This window comes from Bos grunniens, chromosome X (genome assembly GCF_055505025.1).
Source record: "Bos grunniens cultivar Pamir isolate PY7600 chromosome X, Bosgru_T2T1.0, whole genome shotgun sequence".
In the NCBI taxonomy this organism is placed as follows: domain Eukaryota; kingdom Metazoa; phylum Chordata; class Mammalia; order Artiodactyla; family Bovidae; genus Bos; species Bos grunniens.
Window position 1 is genome coordinate 92,606,236 of NC_141194.1, and position 23,998 is coordinate 92,630,233.

Here is a 23,998-nt window from a genome sequence, read left to right on the forward strand (position 1 = left end):
TTCTATAGATATGTTTGGGGAGAAGTTACAGCCTAGAAATAGTTCATCTTTTAGTCAATGAACTTGATATCTTTCTCCATTTATTCATCTCTTCTTAATTTCTCTCACCATTTTTAAAGTCTTGAGTGTGCAAATCATGCACATATTTGTTAGATTTATTCTAACTTAGTATTTCCTTGGGTTTGATATTACAAATGGTACTTTGTTAAATTTCAACTTCTAATTTTTATTCTATAGAAATAAATAATGTTGGCCTTATAACTGATGATATTGATAAACAGGTATTAGGTTTAGTAGCTTTTGTTTTCTTTTGTTAAATTCATTGGAATTTTCTACATAGATGATCATGTTGTCTGCAATTAAAAGCGGCTTTATTTCTTCCTTTTCATTCTGCATGCCTTTATTTTTCAGTTGCTATTTATTTTAGAATCTCTAATATAATGTAGAATAGAAGTGTTGAAAGCAGAAATCCTTGTTCCTAATTTTAGGGGAAAATCATTCCATATTTCACTATTAAGTAGGATTTTAACTTCAGGCTTTTTTGTAGATGCCCTTGATCAAGTTGAGTGCTGCTGCTGCTGCTAAGTCGCTTCAGTCGTGTCCAACTCTGTGCAACCCCATAGATGGCAGCCCACCAGGCTCCCCTGTCCCTGGGATTCTCCAGGCAAGAACACTGGAGTGGGTTGCCATTTCCTTCTCCAGTGCATGAAAGTGAAAAGGGAAAGTGAAGTCACTCAGTCGTGTCTTGACTCTTAGCGACCCCATGGACTGCAGCCTACCAGGCTCCTCCGTCCATGGGATTTTCTAGGCAAGAGTACTGGAGTGGGGTGCCATTGAGAGCCCTTTAATTAGTGGTATGCCAACATTTTTTTATCATGAATGTCTGTGGAATTATGTCAAATGCTTTTCTGCATCAGTTGAGAGGACCTCTAATATTCTTTATTTAGTCTGTTGATATGGTGAATTACATTGATTTATTGGCAAATGTATAACCATCCTTACGCTTCCAAGATAAACACCATTTAGTCATAATATTTTATCCTTATGATTTATCCATAATAATTTTACAATCATTTTCTATGTAATTCTATATCATTTCTATATCTGTATCATTGGATTTGTGTCTTTGTTTCTGAGGCACAGTTGATCTGTAATTTTCTTTCCTTTTATACTTTTTCCTCTAGTATGAGGTTAATACTGATATCATAAAATAAGCTGAAGATTGTGTCCTCCTTTTCTCATTTCATTATTATCTGACTTGCATAATAAACTTTTTGCTTAGAGTGCAGCCTGAGTGCCAGAGGTTTTTCCTCAGTGGTCTTTTTCAATTCTAAATTTTCAATAGTTCCTTTACATCTGTGCCACATGTTGGGGAGTGTGGTATCTCTCTTCATGCCCTTGCCTGTTTTCTAGCAGTGAGCTGCTGTTATTGTTAGATGCTAGGTTCCTGGTGAGGCAGGGAGTGTTCTTTGTTTTTTTTGTCCAGCCTCAGCTTTAGGGAGGCCCTATGTAGCTAGATCTGATGGTTGTACTTTCTCAGCATTCTTTCCTCTCCAAATGGCAGCTAACCTCTGATTTATATCTAGTGTTAGTCGCTCAGTCATGTCTGACTCTTTGTGACCCCATGGGCTATAATCCACCAGGCTTCTCTGTCCATGGAATTCTCCAGGCAAGAGTACTGGAGTTGGATTGCCATTCCCTTCTCCAAGGGGTCTTCCTGACCCAGGGATTGAACCCAGGTCTCCTGCATTGCAGATACATTCTTTACCATCTGAACAACCAGGGATCTAAGGTTGATATCTTGCCCCTTCCTCAGCAGTAGCTGACCACTGCTTTTTATTCATAGAGAATCCTGAACTCAAAGGTTTCCTGCTCCTCCTCAAGGGCAGAGGTTTTTTGCTTTGACTGCTCCCCAACAGCTATGGATTTCTGCCTTTGTTTTGGGGATAGGAGGGTTTCCTATCTTCCCTTCCCTGGGAAGGTGGCTTTTGCTTTTTCCCTGGTGACTTAAGACTTTTGCTTCCCATCATAGAAGGGTTTGTATAAGTGTGTGGGGCTTCATGTCTGTCTGCCAGCAACAGTTGATTGCCTCCTGCATACCTGAACCACTGACATGGGCTCTTTTGGTCTTCTGCATTGTCCACAGTCATGTTTGTGTGCTTCTGGTTAAGGACTGAAAAATAACTTGGCAGTGAATGTATAAGTGTCTTGGGTGCCACATATTCCAAACTACTGAGACACTAGCCCATTAAGAGTTTAAGATTTTAAAAATTCATTAAGCGTTCAGCTGATTTTTTTTTAAACTTGCTTGCATGACAGCTACTTCTGTCTCCATGCTTTGCCAAAGGGGCTGGTTACCCTTTGGAATTCATTTTACCTCAGTTCTGTGATGAGCTCAAGGGATATTATGGTTTTGTGGATTACTTACATTTTTTATCATTAAATTATGGGTGACATTCTCTTATGGCTTATTGTATCTTAAGTCAAAATGGAACTGATTCTTTCTAATAATACATGTATGGGTGTTATTTTTTTTCCTTTGTTATGAAATATGCTTCAGGGAGAAGCATATCTCTAAAGCATGTTTTTATAAATAGTTTATTTTTATACAATAATTATTAAATTTTTCCATTTAAATTTTTATTTTTTATTATATATGTTAAAATCATACTTAAATCATCATACACAATATGTGATTTTTTGTATACACTTATTTGGATTTTACATATGTGTAAATTCATAAAATCACTGTCACAGCCAGGATGTGGAAGATTCTATCACCCTGACAACTTTCTGTGCCAACCATGTGTAATCACACCCTCCATCTACCTGTAATCCCTGACAGCCACTGATCACGTCACTGTGTTTTCCTCTTTCTGAAAATGTCACATGAGTGGAATCATACAGTATTGCGGTGGGCACACCCTAAGTGACCCACCCCCTTATGTAATTCCTTCCCCTTAAGTATGGCCAGAACCTATGACTTGCTTCCAATCAGTAGAATATGGCAAAAGTGATGGGATGTCACTCACTCTTATAATTATGTTACAAAAGACTAATTTATGTTAAATTAAATACAGGATTCTCTTTTAAGTTTCCATGATTTCTAGTACATAGCTATTTCAAATTCACTAATTCACCATTCATCCAGTCCACATTTATAGAGCATTTTTCATTTGGATGAGGTAGGTTCAGTGTGTTTTAGTGATTAAAAACATGGACTTGAGAGTCAGAGTACGTGGATTCAAATCCCATGTGCCCAGTAGTCTCTAGGTATCCTTGTAAAAGTTAATTAACCTCTCTAATGCCTCATCTATAAAGTGGTAATACTCAGAATACCCACCTAACAAGATTTTGCGAGAATAGAGGGAGCACTCTGTAAACAGAGCACTTGGCAGAGGGCCTGGCTCATGGTAAGAAAACACTTTTGGTTTCTCTCATTCTTTGTCATTATTATTAGTAATATTACTACTCGTGTTATGCAGAATGACTCGGGCATGGGACTCTCCTACCTGAAATAGCCATCTAATAATTAAATAAAATAATATGTCAAGTGCTGGGAACAATACCTGGCACATGGAAAACTATAGATGTTAGATATTATTATATCTGTAATTATTCTATATCTTCATTAATAGTAGTTGTAGTAGTAGCATTAATTATTATTGGTTATCCTTCTTCTCCCACTCCTTCTATAGAACAATGAAACATAAAATATTGTCCAAGGAATTAATCTTTTCCTTTGTATTTTGTTTGAAAAATGGTGAGGTGTTGTAGTATTTTCTGATTTAGCCCAAGTGGCTCAGTGGTAAAGAATCTGCCCCTGCCATTGCAGGTGACACAGGAAATGTGGGTTCAATCTCTGGGTGAAAAAGATCCCCTGCAGAAGGATATGGCAACCCACTCTTGCCTGGAAAATTCCATGGACAGAGGAACCTGGTGGGATACAGTCCATGGGGTTGCCAAGAGTCAGACATGACTTAGTGACTGAGCATGCAATATAGAAAATAGACAAAATAAACACAGAAGAGTATAATCTTAATGTAATGATCACATTTTGTGTGCACTTGACTTTTCTAAAACATGTGAAATGAGAAGACGGAATGAGAAATATTACTTGTAAAATATATAATTGAATATATCTCTTCATTTATATAAATTCATATTTATACTAACCTGGTAATCCTCTTTAAATTATGTAATAATAATTTGAAAGCTTTGAAAAGATTAATTCTATAATAATAATATTATTTTTGTTGGTAATTGTATATAAGATCAACTTTATTTCCTACCACTAGAGACTTGAAAACACAGTGACCTAGGTAAGATAGAAATGTATTGTTCCATTGGGTTAAAGTGATTGGAATGGGATGGACCCATTATTCAGGGGTTCAGGATCTTTCATCCCTAATGAGTTGTATCCTTTTTCTAAATCATTTCTTGGTCCAGATTGGCTGTCTGAATCCTGTTGTGGTCAAATTCTAGGGGGGAGTAAGAGAAAGAGGGAAAGTGAGGGAAAAAGAAAAAGCCCAAGAAGACAGTTTTTCCCTTTGGAGGTACCTTCTCTAGAATCTTCACAACTATTTCTGCTTACATTCTTCGGCAAGAAATTCCATCTTGTGGCCAGGGCTTATTTGGAGGATTGTGGGGAAAAAATATTTTAAGAGTTTACACTGCCACCTTCAATGCAACTGGAGTTCTGTTACTGACAAAGAATGCAGAAAGTGAATGTAGGGTGGGCAAATAGAAATGTCTGCCCTGGTCTTTATAAATATGCTACATAGCCGAAAAAGAAAAGAAAAAAAACATTAAACAACAAAAGTTCATAAAAGATGGAAAGGGAAAACTTCCTCTGGCAGAGAGAATGCTATGTGTTCACCAAATTGTGTTTCATTTTCCCCCTGGGTCATAAGGAGACTACATTCCCCAGCCTCTATAACAGTTTTATCTAGTTGACTGTGACCAATAATGATGTTGCTGGTCCTGGCCTCTGAAACCTTTCCTGGGATTCTCCAATGACCATCTTCATAAGATCCTTTGTAGTTGTTGTTTAGTCACTTAAGTCGTGTCTGAATCTTTTGTGACCCTCGTTAGCCAGGTGCAAAAACTGTGGAGGACTTCAAGGCCAAAGAATATAGTAGGGTCATAGAATGGAGGAAGTTTGAGTCTTTTAATGCCTGCTTAGAACGGAGACTCCTCTCCCTCTCTGGCTGCTTGATGACCTCCGTTGAACATTGACATCAGCATTAGAAACTCTTTTGGGGCTGAGCCTCTGAGATTTAGGGGTGGTTTATAATACAAACGGAGAAAGCAATGGCACCCCACTCCAGTACTCTTGCCTGGAAAATCCCATGGATGGAGGAGCCTGGTAGGCTGCAATCCATGGGGTCGCTGCGAGTCAGACACGACTGAGGACTTCACTTTCACTTTTCACTTTTATGCACTGCAGAAGGAAATGGCAGCCCACTCCAGTGTTCTTGCCTGGAGAATGCCAGGGACGGAGGAGCCTGGTGGGCTGCCGTCTATGGGGTTGCACAGAGTCGGAGATGACTGAAGCGACTTAGCAACAGCAGCAGCAGCATAGTACAAAAGATTACATACTGTAACTATTAGAGCTGTCAATAAAATACTAGCCTGGGGATTATCTTCATTATTATTATATATTTTCTAATATTAATACTTACATAGAGGTGGTTTTACATACACATTTATATATAAAGTATATAAAATAAAATTTATATATAAATATATATTTATATACATTTACATATTATATAATACAGAGGCCAAATAAAACACTGCATCCCCCAAATTATCACAATGAGATACCGCCTCACACCTATCAGAATCACTATTATAAATAAAGAACACAACAAATTTTGGTGAGGATGTGGAGAAAAGAAAACCCTTGTATACTGTTGGTGGGAACGTAAACTGGTGCAGTCGCTGTGGAAAACGGTATGGCAGTTTCTCAAAATAACTAAAAATAGAAGTACCATATGACCCAGTAGTTCCACTCCTGTGTATATATCCAAAAACCAAAACAAAACCACTAATTTGAAAACATACATGCACTCCAATGTTTGTAGCAGCAGCATTATTTACTATTGCCAAGATACGAGTGCAACCTAACTGTACGTAACAGATAAATGGATAAAGAAGATGTGGTATATATACAATGAGATACTACTCAGCCATAAAAAAGAGTGAACTTTTCCCATTTGCAGTAACATGGATGGACATTGAGGGTATTATGCTAAATGAAAGACAAATACTGTATGATATCACTTACATGCGGAATCTAAAAAATACCACAAACTAGTAAATATAACAAAAATGAAACAGACTCACAAGATAAAGAGAACAAACTAATGATTATTAGTGGAAATAGAGAAGTGGGAAGGGACAATATAGGAGTAGGGGATTATGAGGTATAAACTACTATGTATAAAATAAGCTACAAAGACTATTGTACAGCAAAAGGAATATAGCCAGTATTTTATAATAACTGTAGATGGAGTATAATCTTTAAAATTGTGAACCACTATCTGTGAAAGTTGCTCAGTCGTGTCCAACTCTTTGAGACCCCATGGACTATACAGTCCTTGAAATTCTCCAGGCCAGAATACTGGAGTGGGTAGCCTTTCCCTTCTCCAGGGGATCTTCCCAACCCAGGGATTGAACCCAGGTCTCCCACATTGCAGGCGGATTCTTTACCAGCTGAGCCACCAGAGAAGCCCGTGACCCACTATACTGTACACTTAGCAACAAAAAATGATTATGTATTTTGAGTGCTAATATAGAGTTGTTTCCATAGATACCTAGTCAAGACTAATAAAAGTGTTTTCTACACCTCTCTAAAAAAGAAATAAAGTAAAACTTACTGTAGATACTAACCAACCACAGAAAATAAAGGCCTTGGCTGCTTTGTCAGAGGGATATCTAACATCATCCAAAGTTTGGGAGAACCCTAGAACTGAGATCTTAACAACCCATCATATCTTGTGTCCCTTTACATCTCACATTCTAGATTTGAAAGGGGCTTACACATTGAATGCTGTCAGACATTTGTTAAGTATGTGTATTTCTAGATGTTGAACTGGGTTCTAAATTAATCAGGAGCATGTAGTCATTCTCTTTGGCCAATGTATTAGTTTACTTTTTCTACTGTAATAGGAGATTATATATATATATATGTGTGTGTGTGTATTTAGTTTATATAAATAAATTTTATATAAAATAAAATATATAACAATAAATTTCTATATAAATATGTATTAGATAATACAGAAGTCAAATAAAACACTTCATTCCCAAATATTTTCATTTCCAACATTATCCCTAGCAATATTTTAAATTAGCTTTCTAAGTTAAATCAGCTGAATTTTAATCTAACACAGGAGAATTTTAATGAAAAAAGTGTGCAAGATATGTTTCAGACATACAGAAAACAAATACTTGTAAATTTTTAAAAATTAATTTCCCCACATAGATTTGTGTGAGTGAAAAATACTAATAAAATATAAGAAGGAGGATTTGCCAGTTATTGATGAGGGTATATGAAATGGGTATTTGCCTGCAAACCAGTGATTTCCAGCCTCTGGTCAGAAATATCCATGTTCCTTGAAGATATACTAGAAATTTCTGAAGCATTTAAGAAAAGAACTGAATAAAAGGAGAGACATACCATGTCCTGAAAACAGATTTGAAAATTATAAGTCATGTTCCCTAAAACTGTGTACAGTTTTAGTGCGATCCAAATCAACATCCTTAGTGAACTGTTTTAATGAAGCATGACCAGCTGGGTTTTAAATTGACCTACCAAGGTAAGATGAAGAGAAGGCAAGGAAAAAAAAAAAAACAACATGGTGAAATAGTTTAAATCAGACTTTTTTTTAAAGTAAAGTGATTTACACCCTTTTTCCCCCAAGAAATCACCACCCTAAGGGAAATTAAACAGACACTTGTTGCTAATTCACTTTCAAGTTCTTTAAAAAGGAACATTTCTACCCTTTTGTTGCTGCTGCTGCTGCTCCTAAGTCGCTTCAGTCGTGTCCGACTCTGTGCGACCCCATAGATGGCAGCCCACCAGGCTCCTCCGTCCATGGGATTTTCTAGGCAAGAACACTGGAGTGGGGTGCTATCGCCTTCTCCGTTCTACCCTTTTATACTTCAGCAATTTAATTTGGCAATTCTCCCTCCCCTAATTCAGAGAAGGATCATCTGACTTCATCACAGGGAGGGGGCGGAGCGTTCTCTGAGAAGGTTCGGAGTGAGCTGTACCTGGCCAGTCTTGGGGGAGGAGCAGCATTTCACCAGGCTGCAGCTGACAAGAAGCTTCAAGGTAATGCTATGCTATGCTATGCTATGCTAAGTCACTTCAGTCGTGTCCGACTCTGTGTGACCCCATAGATGGCAGACCACCAGGCTCCCCCGTCCCTGGGATGTAATGGCTGTCTTAAATCTAGTTATTTTATAGGGATTTCTCAGGACCCTAGGATGAAGATGAGAGAAATAGGAACAGTGGTTTTAAAGTGGTGGGAAAGGTGTGTGGATTTGAGATAATTGTTGGCATTGTGAAAGAATTAATCCTTTGGAATTTGTGTATCTCCCAATCCTTTAAAAGTCTACAAGTGGAAGAAGGAGTGATCAGATTACAGCCTCTATATTAAGACTTCAGTGCAGCACAGGCGTTCATGCTAATTTACTGACTTGTCATTCCATGTTTATATTGCTAGACATTCTGTTACTGTTTGAATGTTTAAGCATTTATTAATTTACACAGAAAATGATGGATAAAAATGTATGGCAGCTTGGGGGGAAATACTTCTACAATTTGACTGGCACATAGACTATGTGTGTGTCACCTGTACATGAACATGGAAAGGGGAACAAGTATGTATTTGAGTGAAGACACTTATACATATATATGCATGTATATTCGCATGATTTAAAAAATCTGGGAGAAAATAAGCTCCCATGTTATTCAGCATTTCTGGATAGTCAAGTTACTATTTTAATATTAATTCCTAGCCAATATTAGCATCTCCCCATGATTACTTTTATAATCATGAAAGAAAAATGAAGCTGACAGCATATCCAATTTGCTTCAAACACATAAGCATTCATAGACACACACAGACATGCAGACATGACCCCCCATGTTTTGCCAATAGTGGAAATTTTCCTGGACATAATCAAGTGTGTAGCCTGGTTGCTGTGTTGGCTACTGCCCTGTCTGTATCTTCCTTGCAACTCATTCTTTCAGATCACAGGTATAGATGTGGTCAGCAATAACCATTTTCTGTATCTTTAAAGTTTTTTAAGACTGAGACAGACGATTTGGTTTATTTCTATTAGCAGTTTTAAAAAATATTATAGGTCATGGTGCATTCATACAGTGGAATACTATGTGTCTCGAAAATAAAAACGTAAATCTCTACATGTAGAGATTTGAAATGTCTGAGAAATAAAGTGAAAAAAGTAAATTGTAGCATACAATTGTAACATTATCTCACAAAATTAAATATGTGTGTTAGCAGAACATATATATGCTACTATATAATTCATGCAGCCAATTCTGGGAAAACATACCTGCCATACTATTAACATAAATATTTATTTGTGTAGCTGGACAGATAGGACTAGCTTTACTGCTGTCTAATTTTAGAGTATTAATATATTCTTACACATTTACTTGTTTACATCATCAGGGAAAATACTGAGATAAAATGTTACAAATGTGAGAAAAAAAAAACTCATTTAAAGTAATTCATAAATCATGTGAAAAACACTTAGGTAGAATAATGTTCAGACTGCTCAACATCAGAGATCTGATGTTGTTTTGAAATGGTATGCATTTATCTATACATGTAAAAAAGTCTGGAAAATGGAAAATATTCAGATTATTTATATAGAAGCTTGTACTTAGTTTTACCTACATCTTTTTGCATCTTTTTGATTTTTAATAAGCTTCTGCATGTTTTATAACCAGAAAGATTATAGTTGAAGACATTATGATCCTCTTATCCTACACAGCAAACCCCTTGAACTTAGAAAGTTCTCTAAGCCTGGAACAGAGAAGGCAATGGCACCCCACTCCAGTACTCTTGCCTGGAAAATCCCATGGACGGAGGAGCCTGGTGGGCTGCAGTCCATGGGGTCGCTAAGAGTCGGACACGACTGAGCGACTTCACTTTCACTTTTCACTTTCATGCATTGGAGAAGGAAATGGCAGCCCACTCCAGTGTTCTTGCCTGGAGAGTCCCAGGGACGGGGGAGCCTGGTGGGCTGCCGTCTATGGGGTCGCACAGAGTTGGACACGACTGAAGTGACTTAGCATAGCATAGCATAAGCCTGGAAAGACTCTTGGCTGGCTAAATGTAGTTCCCATCCTTCCCTCATAAGAAAAATCTGAGCAACTGAAGCTCTGTGTACAGCACCTGCAAGATCTGCAGTTCTGCTTCTGGTCACAAGATGGCGGTGGCCAAATTTCCTAAATTTTCTCCAGGCAACCATTTTTATGAAGTGGACAATAAAGCAATGAAACATATTTTGTATGAGTGAACTGGGAGACAGCAGGTATAGTGTGAATAAAATTCTGTTGAAAAAATTATATGTGTAAAGGATGAAAAATTCACATAGTGGTTGATTTGAGGATTCAAGCAAAACCTGTAGTCTTGTTCATAGTAGTGTGTATGTGTTTAGTCGCTCAGTCATGTCTGACTCTTTGCGACCAGGTTCCTCTGTCCATGGGATTTTTCAGGAAAGACTACTAGAATGGGTTGCCATTTCCTTCTCCAGGGTATTTTCCCTTGGGATTGATTCCTTGTTTCCTGTGTCTCCATTGCAGGCAGATTCTTTATCCTCTGAGCCATCAGGGAAGGGCATAGTAGACACAAGGCAATTGTTACTTCCCTTTCTTGTCTTTGCCTCGCACTTTTCCTGAGAAATATGATTTAAACATGAACCAGATATCATAACTGTATCACTCAGAGAGAAGTTAAAATAATATAAACAAGGAGGACAATAAATATCTACATCATAGATAAGATTTCATTTCATTCCTGTGTTTCTAAATGACATGTGTGCTAAAGTTTTGGTAGAAAAGTTTCTTTATGCCTTGGCCACTTAATTTAATTCCCTGTTTCCTTTTAGACAGCCTGTCTCTTTTTGGAGTAAGAATCAAGACAACCAGATCACAGAGACAGACCCTTCCTGATCCACGTGACATTGGGTAAGGCTCTTTTCATTTTGCAAAATACTTCACATTAAAAACATGTTGAGAACTCAGGGTATAATTTATTTTGCTTCTTTCTCTAAAGCCTTAGCAATATTAAAAACTACATTTCATATTAAAATCATGTTAGGTTGAGAATTTAAGATGTAATTCATTTTGCTCCCTGTTCTGTAGCCATAATGTTTTGTAATTAAAAGTAGTAGCTTCTACTTTGGGGGAGGAATCTCATGTGTCAAACTGCTATGAAGAATTCATGCCAGAGACTAATCAGATTTCTACCTGAAGTCCTAGCCAGCCACCTGACTCTCAAAAAATCCTTGATAATTACCTCATCCAATATGTGAACCTGGCAGCCATTCTCAGGATAGGGCCTAGAAATCTAGTTTTAAGAATTCTCCAGATGAGTTTGATGCACACCAAGTTCAGAGTCCTGCTTCTCTAGGTATAACATTAGGGGCACCAGTCCCAAAATGTCTAATATATAGAGTTCCTGACACACCACTTCTGTCATCACGCACATAGAGTCACACTTTAATAATCATGTGCAATAATGAAAGTAAGTTCTTTGAGATGTTATAAAAACACTTTTCCAATTCTTATCCCGCACCTTATATTATTCTGCATTTTCCTCCTCCATCTGATACCCCACTGTCTGTCTGTCTCTTCTCTATTTGCAATTGCTCACCTACTTTGGCAAAATAATTTTATTTGCTGATACTTTTCTTTTCCTTTTTGCTATTTCAGTATCTTCCATATTGTCCATTCAAACAACGTGTTCAAGCATCCTTGGGAAGTTCAGCTGGAGGACAACAGGCTACACAAGCTATAAACACTTTGTAACTCTTTGTAGTTCTAAAAGGGGCATTGGTCAAAGTATTGTTTGTGGTAGGGACTTCCTTCACAGTGACGAGAATAGCCAGACACATAAATCTCTAATATTAACCTCTTGGCACATAAATCTAAATCATAATGGATGCTGAGTATGTCTTATGCAATTGGCAAGACCAGTTGTGGCCAGCAAAAGTTTTGTCCCGATCCGAGGCTTCATCAAATAGTAAGAGAAAAAAGGTATTTTCCCTGGAAGTTCAAATACTCTCACTGGATGAAAAAATTCAAATGGAAAGCACAGAAACAAAGATCCTAACTAAATCTCAAGTTGAAGCTATTGCCTCCTCACTAGCCACACAGTCAGAGGTCAGTGACCCACCTGGAGAGGAAACAGCCTATGCCAGGTCACTAAAAATGGCACTGGATATTCTGAATGAGAGAACAAATTTGATTCAAGTAAGCAGTTCAGATGAGGAAGAGACCACTATACTGTCTCAAAACATACCACAAAAGCCATCTGATTCACCCCCTCGTAAAAAGTATCGGAAGCACGAAGGAGAAGGAGACTTACCAAAGTGTCTGGAGGAAAATGAAAATTCAACAATCCTGTTAGTATCATCAGAGAGTGATGATTCCCTGGATGATGATAAATCACAGGTGCATGCAATGATTGATAATATTCCAAATGAAACGGAAACAAAATCATCACAAAACCTCAGCTGGTGCCAGACTTTCCCTTCACTTTTGGAAGATGAGGATGAAAAAGAGAGCAAGAAAAAGATTGACCTCTCAATTTTGCCTTTGCTTTCCACAATTAAAGAGGAAGATGTATATGTTAAAGAAGAAAAATTCAGTCCAACTTTACCATCAGATGGCTTCATTGTGCCCAAAGCTTTAAAAGAGGAGCCAGAAGACATCTACCCAGAGGCCCTGGCCGCTTCTTCTGAATGCTCTGCCTTCTCAGAGAATATTGAAGATCCTGGAGAGGGTCCCTCTGATCCATGCTCAGTTGCCAGCCAGAATCAACCTACTGTGGAATCAGAGATGGATGCTGAGGCATTCCCTCAGCCTTCTTCACAGGAACAGCAGGTTTCGTTTAGTGCCTCTAGCCATTCTGGGGATTATTCACTCCTCGGGAGTAATGAAAGAAATCTTCAGAGACTGGATTTTGAGGAATTTGAGGAAGAATTTCAAGCTTCTGACAAGTCAGCGCGTATAAGTTCAATTGCTGCATCCATATTAGATGACGATGAAGAAGATGAAGAACTTCCACGTTTCCTTTTTAATTATGAGCAACGTTCATTTGAGACAGGGATGATTGTCTGGTTTAAGTATCAAAAATATCCATTTTGGCCATCAGTGATAAAAAGCATCAGGCGAAAAGAGAGAAAAGCAAGTGTGGTTTTTGTTGAGGCAAATATGAATCCTGAAAAAAGAGGCGTTAGAGTGCCTTTTAGAAGATTAAAGAAATTTGACTGTAAAGAGAAGCAGGCACTAGTGGAGAAAGCCAGGGAGGAATACAGTGAAAGTATTGACTGGTGCATCTCGCTTATTTGTGACTACAGAGTTAGATTAGGTTGTGGTTCTTTTGCAGGCTCATTTTTTGAGTATTACGCTGCTGACATTAGTTATCCAGTTAGGAAAATAATCAAACAGGATACCTTCAGGAATTTATTTCCAAAGCTGCAAAATGAAAATACTGGGGGATCAATGTCTGTGACTTCCCAGACCAAGAAAATGTCCTTCCAGAAACTTCTTCCAGACCGAATGAAGTCTGCTCGGGACCGAGCCAACAAAAACCTAGTGGACTTCATCGTGAATGCAAAGGGAACAGAGAGCCATCTCTTAGCCATTTTAAATGGCACGAAAGGGTCCAGGTGGCTGAAATCATTCTTGAATGCACATAGATTCACACCCTGTATTGAAACATACTTTGAAGATGAAGATCAGTTGGATGAGGTGGTGAAATATTTACAAGAAGTCTACAAACAAATAGATGAAAAAATGCTGACTCGGATAAGAAATGATAAAATTAAATTTATCCTGGAAGTTCTTCTGCCAGAAGCAATCATCTGTTCAATTTCTGCTGTTGATGGATTAGATTACAAGGCAGCAGAAGCAAAGTATCTGAAGGGGCCATCTCTAGGATACAGGGAAAGAGAATTATTTGATTCAAAAATCTTGTTTGAAAAGAGGCGGAAACCATTAACAAAGGAAGATCATTAAATCTTCTGAGGGTCCAGTAACAGGGAGCTTCCATAGATTCTAGTTTAAAAGAAAAATCTCTGAATTATTCTAACATATTTTTTCCAGAAATGGGAGACTTTGGGTGATATATTCACTTCTTTTTGCAATATCTAGGATCTATGACCTGTTCTGCATCTTCATTTCCTTTTCTTTCACTTCTTCAACATCAAATTATTAACATATTTTAGCAGTTCTACTTTCCTGTGCATTTTTAGAAAGCATAATTCCAATATGATTAATAACGGAGAGTACTATTTTGTTTTTTGACATTTTTGTGTCTATGCTGTATAGTTAAATATACTGTGCGCGATCGTTTTAATATTAAAGTTGCACTGGTATGAGATATTAAGCAAGATAATTAGAAAAAAAGCATCAATCATATATTTTTGCTTAATTTTTATAAAATATTAGACTTTCTCTTAAGATAGCTGAATTATTTTTCCTGTCAAGCTTATTTATTTTTGGAAAAATATCTCTGAGATATAGAACCAAAGATAGAGATGCTTTGCTATATATTACAACTGAGTGCAATTGCTTTTTCGAGAAAACAATCTGGACTTCAAAAATAAAGTAAATGGATTATCTGCATGCAGTTGATGTGTGTGTGAATAACATCTCAGCATGCAGAAAATAATTTTGGCAGCCTTGAACAGGATTATTCATTCTACAGTTCCGTGAAGTTCCATGTGTGGGAGTGTCTATTGTTCAATAGCCAGAACAGTTTCTTAAAACAGACAGGCTTTCTCCTGCCTTCATAACTAACATTGGCTATATCTTAATATAGCCTTCTGACCACATATAGAAGGCAGCTAGAATCATTATATTCATGGTCTGGCTACTCTAGATGTATGAGTCCAGACTGACTGCTTAAGAGCCCACCTAGTTTGATATAAACTGTAGAAAATGCAAGCACTTTGTTCTGAATCTTGTATCTCCAAATACAGAGTTGCTTGCTTCAAACCAAGCATTTTTTATCATCTGGCTTATTTGTACGGTAGTTCCAGTTGCTTTCAATAATATAAATTCCAACTGGTAAATCATTCCACATTACTAGAAAGAATTATGGACCAGAATCTGTGAATTTGGAAATGGGTCACATAAAAAGTCTCTGTTTGGACAAATATGACAATTATCCCAACATGTTTAAAAATACACAATTGAAAATTAAAGTCTGAAGTCAATAAACTGTTTATTCTAACTTGAAACAAGACTTTTAGTGAGAATAAATATTGAGAGCTATTTTATTTTAAAAGCTTGATGTAAAATTAAATCCTAAAGGCTTAATGTGAACCTGTCTGCATTTTTGAAAGTGGCACAAATGTCACTCCTGGGGTTTTGTTATGTGTTCACATGGCCTTGTGTTTATGTAAAAATTGCAGAAATTTGATGTTTTGCTTTTCAATAAAACTATTATACCTTTCACCTTGGATGTTCACTTCACCATACTTCAGATTGTGCAGGTGTTTCTGCATACACACACACACACACACACACACACACATGATTTGTTTGGAATTTTTCTTATTGCAGTTGTCATAATTTTAATGCTTGTTATACATTATCATTCTAAATAAATACTCACTGTTGTGATTGATTTTGTGTTATTTTAAAAGAAAACCTTCAAAAGTATATAAGCTTCAGATTCCACAGAACCTTCTCTAGACCCTGTCTCCTGCCTGACAATGACCAAGACTCCTCGGGCCTACAGCCTGAATCAATCCACATTGTTTCCTCATGATCCTGAGGATCATTTGACAACAGACCACCACCACAGTGTATGTGGGCCTTATACCCTGGGAAAACACACTGTATTTACTCTATAATGTGTTCCTTTGAATATAATATATTACTCACCTTCTATTTTCTCAGTGGAGCTAACTCTATCTCCTTGGTTCTCATATCTCTTTACTACCTAGTTCATTTATTCATTCATTTAGTCATACGATTGTGAGTCAGAAAAAAAGCGACGTGTGGTTTAAAGCTCTGCTCTGGGGATTTAAGATGCCAGATTTAAAGTGAACCAGATGACCTGAGTCATCTTAGATCACTTCTTCCTTATAGTAGTGATACACTTCATCATAATAGTGGGAAATATTTCTTAATGTTATAGACTGTCTGTATTTGAAAAACAGAGCCCCAGGATTCCCCATATTTGTGAGTTCCTGGGTGTCTGGTTTGGGGTAAAGGCAAGTGAAAGAAAGTGAAAGTGAAGTCGCTCAGTTGTGTCCAACTCTTTGTGACCCCATGGACTGTAGCCTACCAGGCTCCTCAGTCCATGGGATTTTCCAGGCAAGAATACTGGAGTGGGGTGCCATTTCCTTCTCCAGGGGATCTTCCTGACCCAGGGATCGAACCTGGGTCTCCAGCATTGTAGGCAAATACTTTACTGTCTGAGTTACCAGGGATTGCACCTTGGGGTAAAGGAAGAGCACCTAAATTGCTCCTAGGATGTTTTTTATACTGTGGCATATATTGAAATAAGGGTGATGTGCCTCAAATATACATTTATTTTCCTCCTGAAGGCTACCCACTCCAGTATTCTGCCCTGGAAAATTTCATGGACTGTATAGTCCATGGGGTTGCAAAGGATCGGACACAACTGAGCGACTTACACTTTCACTTTTGAGTGAGTTGGCATTTGGAATGTGGAAATAGATGAATTTGGCTTCCAGCTCAGCATGAATTCAGAAATCCCTTTCAGCCTCAAGTGGTTTTTAGGGCAGGCTCTAAGAGTGCCCTAAACTGGATCTGTAATCTAGGTTTGTGTGTCTAATGGGAATACACAGCCTGTCATTCACCCTAATCCATTGGATTAAGAAGACCCTCATTGCCAGTCATAAGAGAGAATGCTGAATAGCAGACCCTGATTCTAATTCCAAGGTTGCAGACCTGCATGGAAATTGCATTCATAACACCAGTTTAGTTCAGTCGCTGAGTCGTGTCTGACTCTTTGTGACCCCATGGGCTGCAGCACACCAGGCCTCCCTATCCATAACCAACTCCCAGAGTTTACCCAAATTCATGTCCATTGAGTAGGTGATGCCATCCAGCCATCTCATCTTCTGTCGTCCCCTTCTCCTTCTGCCTTCAATCTTTCCTAGCATCATGGTCTTTTCAAATGAGTCAGCTCTTCATATCAGGTGGCCAAAGTATTGGAGTTTCAGCTTCAACATCAGCCTTTCCAATGAACACTCAGGAGTGATCTCCTTTAGGATGGACTGGTTGGATCTCCTTGCTGTCCAAGGGACTCAAGTCTTCTCCAACACCACAGTTCAAAAGCATCAATTCTTCAGCACTCACCTTTCTTCACTGTCCAACTCTCACATCCATACATGACTACTGGGAAAACCATAGCCTTGACTAGACAGACCTTTGTTGGCAAAGTAATGTCTCTGCTTTTTAATATGCTGCCTAGGTTGGTCATAACTTTCCTTCCAAGGAGAAGCACCTTTTAATTTCATGGCTGCAGTCACCACCTGCAGTGATTTTGAAGCCCCCAAAAATAAAAGTCTGCCACTGTTTCCACTGTTTCCCCATCTATTTGCCATGAAGTGATGGGGCTTGCCGGGGACCAGCCCTGGCTGATCCAGGGTATTCGAAGTGGGGACGGCGTCGGCAACCTATTTATTTAAATATTTTATCAAAGATATAAAGAGTAATAGGATGAGGATAGCCCAGTAGGAAAATTTTAGTGGAGAAAAGAGGCTGAGTAGCTTGGTTTACGCGGGAGACCAATAAAACTTCAAGACAAGAAGTTTGCACCACTTACGTAGGCCGCAGGCGTCCTTCCGTTCTCCTGAAGGAGAGGAGACACTGAGGCCTCCCCGGTCGATCTTAGAAGCCCAGGCATAATTAGTAAGCATGGCGGGTTCCGCTCTCCAGATGGAGACTCAGTCAGAATTTGAGAGAAAGAGCGACATGGGGAGACCAAGTTTCAGTGAACAAGGCCCGCACTTTATTTTCCAAAGTAGTTTTTATACCTTAAGTTGTGCATAGAGGATAATGGGGGAAGGGGTGGAGTCATGCAAGGACAGCAGTTCCTGGTCCTAATCGAAGCCAGGCTTTCAAACTTATCATATGCAAAAGTTCAGGTGAATTACATCATCTTCTGGCCAGGAGGCCTGTTAACATTTTAAGAAACTTATCTTTCTCTAAAGGTGATTATTCCAAAGTCAGGCACCAGCCTCCAAAAAAGCATTGGACAAAGCTGCATTCCTATAGGGCAAAGGTGAGGTGGGCTCAATCAAGAAAAGAATTAACTCAAGGGTCCAAGGTTACAAACATAGAGGCTACTACTTACATTTCTATACACCCATTATATCAGTCAATACACTGCCAAGGACACAGTAGGTAAGGAGTATGGAGACTTAGCAGCAAACATTGGCCCAATAAGTGAAAAAACCTTCACCAATACAATTTCTAATCAATCTTTTAACTACTCAAAGGAATCTGTGTTTAGGCAGTTTAGAACATCTCCTGCCTCTCACAGTTGGGAGGCTCTGAACAATCACATGTGGCCGGAAAAACCTATTCAGGCAGGCTAGAGGACTTCCAAAGGAGTTTGTAGGTTGAAACAGTGTCACACCCAGGAATTATTAACTGGAGCTGTAAGCTAACTCTTTTTTCAGAGAGGTAGTGGGGGACAGCCCCCCGTAAAGTCAGAGGTGTAGGTGAAGGCAAAAAGCAGAAAGTAGGCAGACTCTGGTTTTGGGTGTAAATGCTCGAGAATTTCCAGGGGGACTCCTGAGGCTCGATCCCGCCTTTGCGTATGCTGAGCCTCCTTCCTCATGACCTTTGCCATGGGTGGAGCTTGCTCCCCGCAGGGGCTGGATGCCATGATCTTAGTTTTCTGAATGTTGAGCTTTAAGCCAATGTTTTCACTCTCCTCTTTCACTTTCATCAAGAGGCTCTTTAGTTCTTCTTCACTTTCTGCCATAAGGGTGGTGTCATCTGCATGTCTGAGGTTATTGATATTTCTCCCAGAAATCTTGATTGCAGCTTATGCTTCATCCAGCCCACTGTTTCTCATGATGTACTCTGCATATAAGTTAAATAAGCAGGTTGACAATATACAGCCTTGACATACTTTCCCAGTTTGGAACCAGTCTGTTGTTCCATGCCCAGTTCTAACTGTTGCTTCCTGGCCTGCATACAGATTTCTCAAGAGACAGGTCAGGTGGTCTGGTATTCCTATCTCTTTCAGAATTTTCCACATAACACTTAGATCTCTATATCAATATATGCATCCTAATAAGGAAAGAGTAGACCTCTGAGACCTGGAATAGTAATGAGTGAAAAAATTTGAATCCCTATCATCCTCTGTACACTCAGTCTGGCAAAAGTAGCCCCCTAACCCTAACTATTGGAGAGCAACCTCCCTGTCCCTGGAAACCAGGGCAATAGCCTCACCTAAGGCAGCTGCCTCGAAAAGACTGCTTGTCTTACTCAACAGCCAACACTGATGTTTTTCACTGCTTCCAACTCATGGCAAGGGTAAGGTTATCACAGCACAAGACCAAAATGCAGTCTCTGTTCAGGTGGAATATCCAGAATGAGCTCTAGGAACAGGCTAATAGGTACTTGTGTGAACTGGGATAGTACATGTTAGAATGAATTTTGAGGACTCACTGACATGGGAGTACATACTTATGACTCAGAGGTCAATGACCTGGAGCTGCCTTTACATATGCTGTTTGGGTGACATGTTGAAGCTTGGGCAACAGGCTATGTGTGGCAAATGAGATAGAAGATATTAGAACTTGCTTGCCAGAATACTGAGGAATTGTTGAAAAGGTCAAAAGGAATGAAGGCATTAGAAATAATTACCTTCATAACATGAATAACATGAGAAAAGAGGACCTATCTCTAAAGTATATTTCCTTGAGAGGGCAGAGAAGACACTACTATAATAAAGTAGTGAGGAGGAACACTTGACATTGGTGAAGGGAAACATTTGACATTTTTATAAAAGTCATGCTCTCCTCTGCAAGTCATCATTAGAAGTAAACTATGTTCAAATGGAAATAATAAGATTTCACAGCCCAGGTTGCTGCACAAAATCTCAGGGACAAGTATAGTTACCATAATGGGAAGCACAGTTAGAGGGGAATCAAACTAGTTTGACTGACAGAAGTCTGTGGTAATGCTTTATTGATAGTATTCCAGGGCTAGATATATGAACAGTTCTTTTGTATGAAAAGAAAAACATGAGACTTGACAAGTCAAAAAGTTTGATGTTAACAGACTTGGTCCCCTATCACGTTTTCAGATCTGCAGTGCAAATTCTTCTGTTACTCAGGCCATATGCCTCAGTATATCTTATAATGCTTACAGAATCTATGATGGATAAGGAAGCATTATCTAAGTCATTCTAAGCCATAATATGGGAGTTACAACACAGAATCCTGAGGTTCTGAGCAAAATTCATATCTCCTATGTCAGTAAACTGCTTGCCAATTAAAACATAGCTCCTTACATGCTATTGAGTTCAGTAGAAATATATATGGAGTGCCTTACCAAGAGATAGCAAGTAAGGTGCTATACGACAGGATCTGGCCACCACAAGCTGAACCTTATGATACTCATCAAGTGATAAGATCTGGCAAACTCAACAGCAGCCCATAGTACCATGGACATGCTCCAGGATCCAGCCTGAGAAAGCACAAATAAATTGGCTGACTGCACAAACCCTCATGCCTTTGACTGCTGTTACAATGATGCTCCTCATGAGGCAGGGGGTAGTCTCTGAACAACTACTGGAAGAGGAAATTATTAGTCTCAAACTTAGTGCACAGATGTGTGAGCATTAAATATTGATGATAGCTGTAAATGGACTGCCGCCACACTTCAGTTTCAGTCAGAGTAGAATAATGTTGAAGCAGGAAACTTCCAGTTGGTGGAAATGTGAGCATTACATCAGGTTCTTCACTCTGTAATTAATGGTCACCCAAGGAACTGACTGTAGAGAAGGCAGTTAAAAACCAAGTGTATCTGATGACTCATGTGGATATCAAACAGCTTCTCTCCTCAGTCATCGTGGTTCTGGCACAATGAGCCCATGAACTATCTTGGTGGCAGGGTTGGAGCCTAAGCTTGAGTTCAACAACACTGGTTCTCTCCATGGGTGATCAAGCTACTCCCACTTCTAAATGTATAACTCCCCAAGAGCAACATCTGATGCTGGACACTCAATTCCATCCTTTCCTTCAAGGATATCATTCAGCTACCTCATTCTACATAGAATACACTGCATCCACTCTATCTTAGAGGTGGTAGTTATTCATCATCACAAATATGGATGCCAACTTTAGCCCCATAGGGTCAAGCAACACTTGCCTATAGTGATGTGCAATGTCTAACATACCACTGTTTGACTTTTCCTCCTTCCTTGCTTAACCATGTTGTTGTTCAGTCACTCAGTCATGTCTGACTCTTTGTGACCCCATGGACTGCAGCACACCAGGCTTCGCTGTCCTTCACCATCTCCCGGAGTTTGCTCAAACTGATGTCCATTGAGTTGGTGATGCCATCGAACCATCTCATCTTCTGTTGTCCCCTCCTCCTCCTGCCTTCTATCTTTCCTAGCATCAGGGTCTTTTCCAATGAGTTGGCTCTTCACATCAGGTGGCCAAAGTATTGGAGATTCAGCTTCAGCATCAGTACTTCCAATGAATATTCAGGGTTGATTTCCTTTAGGATTGACTAGTTTGATTTCCCTGTTGTTCAAGGGACTTTCAAGAGTCTTTTCCAACACCACAGTTCAAAGGCATCAATTCTTTGGCACTCAGCCTTTTTTATTGTCCAGCTCTCACATATGTTTTCCTTACTCTGACTTACTAGAACCACTTTCCAAATGAGCTACTCAAATGAAAACTTTTGTGTCAAACTCTCTTTTGTGGACACTCAGGCTAAAATAACCTGCAATAATTAAATATTTTATAAAATATAAGGCATCTTTGGATCAAAATGTTTATTAAAGATTTAAAACTTATTCATATATGAAAACTATTAAAAAGTAGTAATTTTCCAGTTCTGGCAACAATGGAGTCCAACATTTCCCCCATCCCCTTTACCAGAATCAATAACTTAAGTTTTCACATTAGAAAACCAGAAAAAGAAGAGCACATCAGATCCAAAACAAGTAGAAGAAATCAAATAAATATTAGAGAAATCAACAAAATTGAAAACAAGGAAACTATGATAGAGTAAATCGATGAAACCTAAATCTGCTTCTTTGAAAAGGTTTTGATAAGATTTTAGCTTAGATAACCAAGAAAAACAGAGAAGATACAAATGAGCAGTATCAGGAATGAAAGAGGGGACATCACTACTGATTCCTTGGATGTTAAAAGAATGATAAAATTCTATCAATAACACTATAAGCACAGATTTTAAAACTTAGATGAAATGACTCAATTCCTCAAATTTAAAATAAAATATGTATTTCATTTATGTATACTTAATGTTTTATAATAAAATTCACATTCTCTTTTTTAACATAAAAATTCATTGGTGTCAGATACTAAGTAAGAGTAATTGTTTAAATTTAATGTATATTTCCCCATAACTATTCCTTTTTTTTTACTTAACTGATATCAGTTCAGTTCAGTCACTCAGTCGTGTCCAACTGTTTGCAACCCCATGGACTGCAGCATGCCAGGCTTCCCTGTCCATCACCAACTCCTGGAGCTTGCTCAAACTCACATTCATCAAATCAGTGATGCCATCTAACCGTCTAATCAAGTGCTGTCCCCTTCTCCTCCTGTCTTCAGTCTTTCCCAGCATCTGGGTCTTTTCCAATGAGTCAGTTCTTTGCATCACGTGGCCAAAGTATTGGAGCTTCAGCTTCAGCATCAGTCCTTCTGATGAATATGTAAGACATTTCTTTTAGGATTGACTGGTTTGATCTTCTTGCAGTCCAAGGGACTCTCAAGAATCTTCTCAAACACCACAGTTCAAAAGCATCAATTCTTTAGGGCTCAATTTTCTTTATGGTCCAACTGTCACATCCATACATGACTACTGGAAAAGCCACAGCTTTGACTAGACAGACCTTTGTTGGCAAAGTAATGTTTCGGCTTTTTAATATGCTGTCTAGGTTTGTCATAGCTTTTCTTTCGAGGAGCAAACATCTTTTACTTTCATGGCTGCAATCACCATCTGCAGTGATTTTGGAGCCCAAGAAAATAGTCTGTCACTGTTTCTATTGTTTCCCCATCTATTTGCTATGAACTGACCAGACCATGTGCCATGATCTTCGTTTTTTGAATATTGAGTTTTAAGCTAGGTTTTTCACTCTCCTCTTTCACTTTCATCAAGAGGCTCTTTAGTTGCTCTTTGCTTTCTACAGTAAGGATACTGTCATCTGCATATCTGAGGCTAGTTATTGATATATCTCTCAACAATCTTGATTCCAGCTTGTGCTTCATCCAGCCTGGCATTTCACATGATGCATTCTGCATATAAGTTAAATAAGCAGGGTGACAATATACAGCCTTCACGTAATCCTTTCCCAATGTGGAACTAGTCCATTGTTCCATGTCTAGTTCTAACTATTGCTTCTTGACCTGCATACAGGTTTCTCAGGAGGCAGGTAGGATAGCCTGGTATTTCCATCTCTTTAAGAATTTTCCAGTTTGTTGTGATACATACAGCCAAAGGCTTTGGCATAGTCAATAAAGCAGA

General features: G+C 38.6%; 1 protein-coding gene across 50 annotated transcripts in view; it reads left to right on the top strand.

Moving 5' to 3' along the window:
* PWWP3B (PWWP domain containing 3B) overlaps positions 1 to 23,998 on the top strand; it is a 65,670-nt gene that overhangs the window by 19,933 nt on the left and 21,739 nt on the right. For 22 of the 50 annotated variants that reach the window (XM_086386552.1, XM_086386565.1, XM_086386544.1 and 19 more), the window contains 3 exons: positions 8,213 to 8,344; positions 11,158 to 11,236; positions 11,984 to 15,904. In XM_086386552.1, the coding sequence (XP_086242678.1) occupies positions 12,209 to 14,293 (2,085 nt within the window). In that variant the 5' untranslated portion in view covers positions 8,213 to 8,344; positions 11,158 to 11,236; positions 11,984 to 12,208 and the 3' untranslated portion in view covers positions 14,294 to 15,904. Of the gene's footprint in view, positions 1 to 8,212; positions 8,345 to 11,157; positions 11,237 to 11,983; positions 15,905 to 23,998 lie in introns of those variants that run through there. The other 28 variants (XM_086386569.1, XM_086386567.1, XM_086386562.1 and 25 more) reach the window with 3 other exon arrangements.